Here is a 5,601-nt window from a genome sequence, read left to right as displayed (position 1 = left end):
CCCCCAGATAAACCATGTAACCCAAGAGAAACCTTGTATTCCCTCCATGAGCCGTGCTTTATTTTTCATGTGTGCTCTCTGCTTCTTATTAAGCCGTTGATGATCAGATCATCATACCTAACCATATATTGTGATCCTGACTCTTTATCTCGGACCAAAATAAGCTCAAATATTTTTTTTGCTTTTCTTGTTGAGAGATTAAATCAAGCTCGTTTTTTTGTTTACAATATAATGTGTCACGCAAAACACCTGGTCGTCTCATGTATCTCGTTGCTACTTAATACATCATTCGTTTCACATAAGTTACTTTGTGTTTGTTGTAAATTAAAACACTTTAAATTTTTCTCAAAATATAGCATATTTTTAACACAATATATACACTTTAAAAGTATATTTAAGGGTCATTTTACGGTACTTCCACTAGGCGTGGTACTAGTGTAATATGAATAAATCTCACCGTTGATTTTGTAGGTATTTTAGTCATTTTCTTAAGTGAGATGGAAGTACAATAGTACTCGTGCTATCCGGAGTCACGGCGTAGACTGATCTGTAGACGGAGGAGTTACGATCGCCGCTGGCCCTTTCTCGCGCGCCTAGCCGTCGTGTGTGCTCCCATCATACTCACCCTCCTCATGGGTCGTATATGGTGCCGCTGCCTCTCCACTGTATGCACCATCTTAGGTCTACTAATGGGTTGGATGGAAATAAAATAAATGAGTTAGATTTTAATTTGGATTGTCTTTGGTTGGATGCAAATGGATTATTATTTTAAATGGATTGGGTTGGGTTATATAGACAGATGGATTGGTATGGACTGGGTTTGGTTAGGTGATTTTAGGTTTTAAATGGATTTAACCCATGGAGGGCAAATAGATTCTTTAATTAGGTAGCTAATGGATAAGAGAATAGTCATACGTGGGACCTACATGTAGAAATTGATCAAAATTTTGCACAAAGTTGCTCTTATACATAATAAATCATCCCACCAAATTTCAGTCAAATTTGATAGATTTTTATAGTATGAACGCGAGTTTTAAAATTTTAGGTCCGAGTTTATATATACCAAATGGGCATCAATTCTACTAAAGTGGGTTGGATCATTTCAATTAAATGGTTTGGTGTGGGTTGAACTAAAATTGAAGTTAGATTGGTTTGGATTGGATCCTAATGAAAAATAATTGGGATGAGTTGGTTTGGTAGACTAGCTAGTAAAGAGATGAATTAGAGTGAATTTGGATTAGATCCAAATCCATCGGCATGCCTACACCACCCACGTTGATGCCAACCACACACAAGATTAATTTATGACAAACAGAGAGGTGAGACAGCCATCATATATACACTTATGAGTTTCTCTCATTACCTTCATTGTCAAAAACAGATTAATTTACCTACAGTAGTCTACCACCAACTTCTGGGACTCCCATCTTCATTGTTTCTGACGCACATGCCACTCCTCCAAAATCCAATGCCTTCGTGTTCGATTACCAGATGATCAGCAAATCCTAGAAAGAAAGAAATTAGGGAAGCCATAAACTGCCGGCGCATATGCTTCTGCCTTGTGGCCGTCCATCGGTGTGCGCATGGGTGAGCGGATATGGAAGCTGTAGGAGTTCGTTCCCAATGTAGAAAAGGTGAGGAAGAACAAATAAGGTGTACACTACATGACAGCATCATGCACAGGGCAATTTTTTCAGCTCGGGAATGACAAGAATGGACCGACGCTACCACTCCATGGCGTGCGGGCCTGGCGAGGTGTGTGGTACGGATGCTTGGTGATGCTGTGATCCTGCGAGGAACGACGTTCCTCTCAATGGGGTCATCTCTGGTGAGGCTGCGATGACGAACAGGGAGGCTTTCTTGGCTGAGAGGTTGAGGTGTCGCCGAAGGTGTGGAATAGGCAAACTCGTGGGGACGTTTGGTGGTGACGGAGCCAAACTGTAGAGGAGGAGCGACGTCGGCGCCGAGGCATCTCTCATAGAACCATCAACTACGTATTTACAGCAATACCATTAATTGTGTTCCAAAAATACCCTTTTACTACGCATACTACATTATTTACCAAGTGCAGTAGAAATACATATCATCCACTAGATCTAGTAAAACGGACGGCTCACGCCCATTCAATGGGTCTTCCTCTATTTTACCCATAAGATATACCAAATGGAACGATAGCCGGTAAAAAAGATAAGCAAACGGTCTCATAAAACTAAAAATTAGGGGTACTTATTAGTTATTAGTCTCACTCAGATCGACCTGAAAACCACCACTCAGTTTCACACCCGAAAGGGACGAAAAAGAAGAGCTAGAAACGGATTAATTAAGCTATTGGCTACTAAAGCCTGTTTAATCTCTCTCTCCTTATCGCTCGACGGTTACGGAGATGTTGCCGGCGGCGGCGTTGGCTCCCGCCGCCGCGCCGGGGCCGGAGACGACGGTGGGCAGCTCCACGTCCTTGGTGGCCTGCTTCTTGGGGGTGCTCTTGTAGTAGCAGGCGTAGAGGATGAGCTGGACGGCGCCGAAGAGGGCGCCGAGGCTGTTGGGGATGGTCACGTAGAGGTCGAAGCGGATGAGCGCGTAGGCCGTCCAGCACACGCCGTTGAGGAAGCACACCAGCGACAGGAAGAAGGGCATGTACTCCACGCTCTTCGTCTTTATCACTTTACCCTACACGAACCACACCAAAATCAAAATTGTTAGATTGACAAAATTGTTATAAGCAATTTTACCGTCTAGTACTGAGAGATAAAAAAATTTTAGTGTATGTTACGTTATTTGTGGTTTAAAAACCAATATAAAAAATAAATTATGAAGAAGAGAAACATCTAAAATTAGCTTTGAAATTAAGTTGTGGATAACGCTATCGATTACTAAGATATATCCAAAGGATATAAATGATCCTGACAATAACGATGGAATCGCATTACATAATTAGAATCAAAATAATTAACAGAGATGCTATGTATGATCATTGGCAGCAGATATGGCCAGCTCTAGACCTGGAGAGCAGTACCATGCAAAAAGGGGAACCGGACCTTCTTTGGTGACAACGTGATCATCAATGACAAACTTTCACAGGGGAAGGTAATTAAGGTCGCTCGCAAAAAGGGAAAAAAAAAGCACAGGCTACAACGGAGACACATGTGCATGTTAACGAACGATGAATCGTAACGTAGCTAGCACGTACGCCCGCTGAAACCGAACCCCTTAATTACCTGATAGGATATAAAGCTAGGAGATTAAGATTCAGAGACACATGAGCTGATCAGCTGATCACACGTTTCTGATGGAAAAGAAAGCACAGATCATCCCGTCATTGTCAATACCCACAGCACACGGGGTTGGGAGACAGCAACTCACACCAAGATGGTTTAATTACTATACTTACCGGATCGATGTGAAGATCAACAGTGTTACTAATTAACGGATCAATGTGAAGATTGCATTACTAGACTTAGCCAAGCAATAAGATTGTGGACAGGACAGAAAAAAAAAGCGCAAGTAGTTAGTGAATTAACATGAACAGATCAGATGAAAGGGTCAATGGAACGAAGGAAGGACGTACCATGATGGTGAGCGGGGAGAAGTACATGATGGAGCCGAAGAAGACGCAGAGGATGCCGACGATCATGGAGCGCTTCTCGTGGGTGTGAGCGCCCATCAGCACGCCCAGCACCACCGCCACCATGAACACCGCCTCCACGGCCAGCACCGCCATCATCCTCAGCTGCATATATACGCATCACGATCGACATGGGTGGGTGGGTTAGTCTGATCGACCGATCGATCGAACGAACAATAAACACTCGATCGGCTAGATTGGATGCGTGCGTACGCGCTTCTTGTTGGGGGAGTAGAGGAAGAAGATGATGAGGTAGATGCCCTCGACGACGAGGCCGACGCCGTTGATGGTGACGACGAGGATGCTGTTGGGGTGGACGATGGGGAGGCCGTAGAACACCCAGAGCATGCAGTTGAGCAGCGTCGCCAGGTACGGGTCCGCCTTGAACTCCTCCACGTCCTTCCTCTTGCAGATCCTCCAGAACGTGGGCCTGCACGCAGCACAGACGTACGCATGCATCCATGAAACAGAAAGAAAACCTCCCTAAAATCCTCCCTCGATCCATCCAGCAGAAACGATCGATCGGCTTAGATCGAGCCTTACACGGGGGAGAGGAAGAGGCCGAAGGAGATGACATTGCCGATGATGCCGACCACGTTGCGCGCCGCGTCAGGGGAGATCATCTTGCCGGCCCGGCCGGACGGACCGATCACTCGTCGACGGGGAGGAAGCGAGAGAGAGAGAGGGAGCAGATGCGATGCTCCTCCTCTGCTGTTGGTGGGATTAGTACGTTGCGATCGAGCGCAACGAAAGCCGCGGTTTTATATAGGCACGTACGGCACTACGGCGTACAGGGTACTACAGGCTTGGCACGTACCCGCACCGAACTCCCCCGACGTACCCGCACTGAACTCCCCCGAGATCTCGTTTTTTTTTTTTATCTCGTTAGTGGATAGGACTAATTTAATTTGTTCACAGCGGAACTTTCGTGCCATCACATAGGACTAAGTCACTGTTTGGATCCAAGAGACTTTTTTTAGTCCGTTGTCATAACGTATGGTTGAATATTAATTAGGAGGATTAAATATAGATCGATAACCAAACTAATTGCATAAATAAATGTTATTTCATTAGACAATTTTTTAAGCCTAATTAATTCACAATTAGTAAATGTTTACTGTAGCATCACATTAGCTAATCATGGACTACTCATGTTTATTAGTACTCTGGACTATTTGACGAGACGAATCTATTTAGCCTAATTAGTCCATGATTAGCTAATGTGATGCTACAGTAAACATTTGCTAATCTTAGATTAATTAGGCTTAAGAAATTTATCTAATGAAATAGCTTTTATTTATACAATTAGTTTTGTTATCAGTCTATATTTAATACTCCTAATTAACGTCCAAACATCTGACAAGGATTAAAAAAAATCTATGATCCAAACAACCCCTAAGAGTAAACTAATTCGGGAGTATATCTATAAGCTATTGTTTTTATCCTTCGGAGAATAGAAAGTAAGAGTAAATTCACTTGCAGGATACTGGACTTTTTTTGTTTTGTTTTTTTTTTTTTTTGAAGTAGCTTGATGATCTGCAGTTCTCTGGATTTGCATGGACACATAATCTGTATATAAATATATCTATGTTCTTAGAGAGGGTATTTTTTTACTCGGTCTCTATATCCAAACGGATATATACAGCCATATAAATATATCTATATTTTTTTAGAGAAGTATATTTTTTACCCGGTCTTTATATTCAACCGATATATGGAGCCATATAAAAATATCTATATGATCATTCATATAAGTTATTACAACTTCAGCTCTCAACAGAACATAAAAAGATCAACGAGTTACTAGCTCTACGAGGACTTGTGTTCCTACATGCACGCAGCAACTATACTCTCTACCCGCCGCTCGACCATCTGAATCTGTGCATGCAAATCTAGCTCGATCGATCGGCTGTTAGTTGAGTCCTGACTTTTGGCGCTGATTTGACTTTGGGAACGGAAGACCTGTTCAGCAGCCAGTA

At 43.0% G+C, this 5,601-nt stretch overlaps 1 protein-coding gene across 1 annotated transcript; it reads right to left on the bottom strand.

Annotated features, from left to right (window-relative positions):
• Window positions 1-2,184: 2,184 nt before the first annotated feature.
• Window positions 2,185-4,382, bottom strand: LOC102704095 (bidirectional sugar transporter SWEET6b). The gene is made up of 4 exons (XM_006644284.3): window positions 4,166-4,382; window positions 3,836-4,052; window positions 3,566-3,727; window positions 2,185-2,667 (listed from the first exon to the last, which is right to left on the bottom strand). The coding sequence occupies exons 1-4, from the start codon at window positions 4,243-4,245 to the stop codon at window positions 2,362-2,364; spliced, it is 765 nt and encodes a 254-aa protein (XP_006644347.1). The 5' UTR covers window positions 4,246-4,382; the 3' UTR covers window positions 2,185-2,361.
• Window positions 4,383-5,601: the final 1,219 nt, after the last annotated feature.

This window comes from Oryza brachyantha, chromosome 1 (assembly GCF_000231095.2).
Source record: "Oryza brachyantha chromosome 1, ObraRS2, whole genome shotgun sequence".
NCBI lineage: Eukaryota > Viridiplantae > Streptophyta > Magnoliopsida > Poales > Poaceae > Oryza > Oryza brachyantha.
This window is presented reverse-complemented; position numbering and strand designations above follow the sequence as displayed.

What these genes read in the sequence shown, in the direction of transcription:
- LOC102704095 (XM_006644284.3), bottom strand. Translation starts at nt 4,245, where the DNA reads ATGATCTCCCCTGACGCGGCGCGCAACGTGGTCGGCATCATCGGCAAT. An exon ending in GGCCTCTTCCTCTCCCCCGT is followed by an intron (nt 4,053 to 4,165) that starts GTAAGGCTCGAT and finishes TGCTGCGTGCAG; the next exon opens with GCCCACGTTCTGGAGGATCT. An exon ending in TCTCCCCGCTCACCATCATG is followed by an intron (nt 2,668 to 3,565) that starts GTACGTCCTTCC and finishes TGGTTCGTGTAG; the next exon opens with GGTAAAGTGATAAAGACGAA.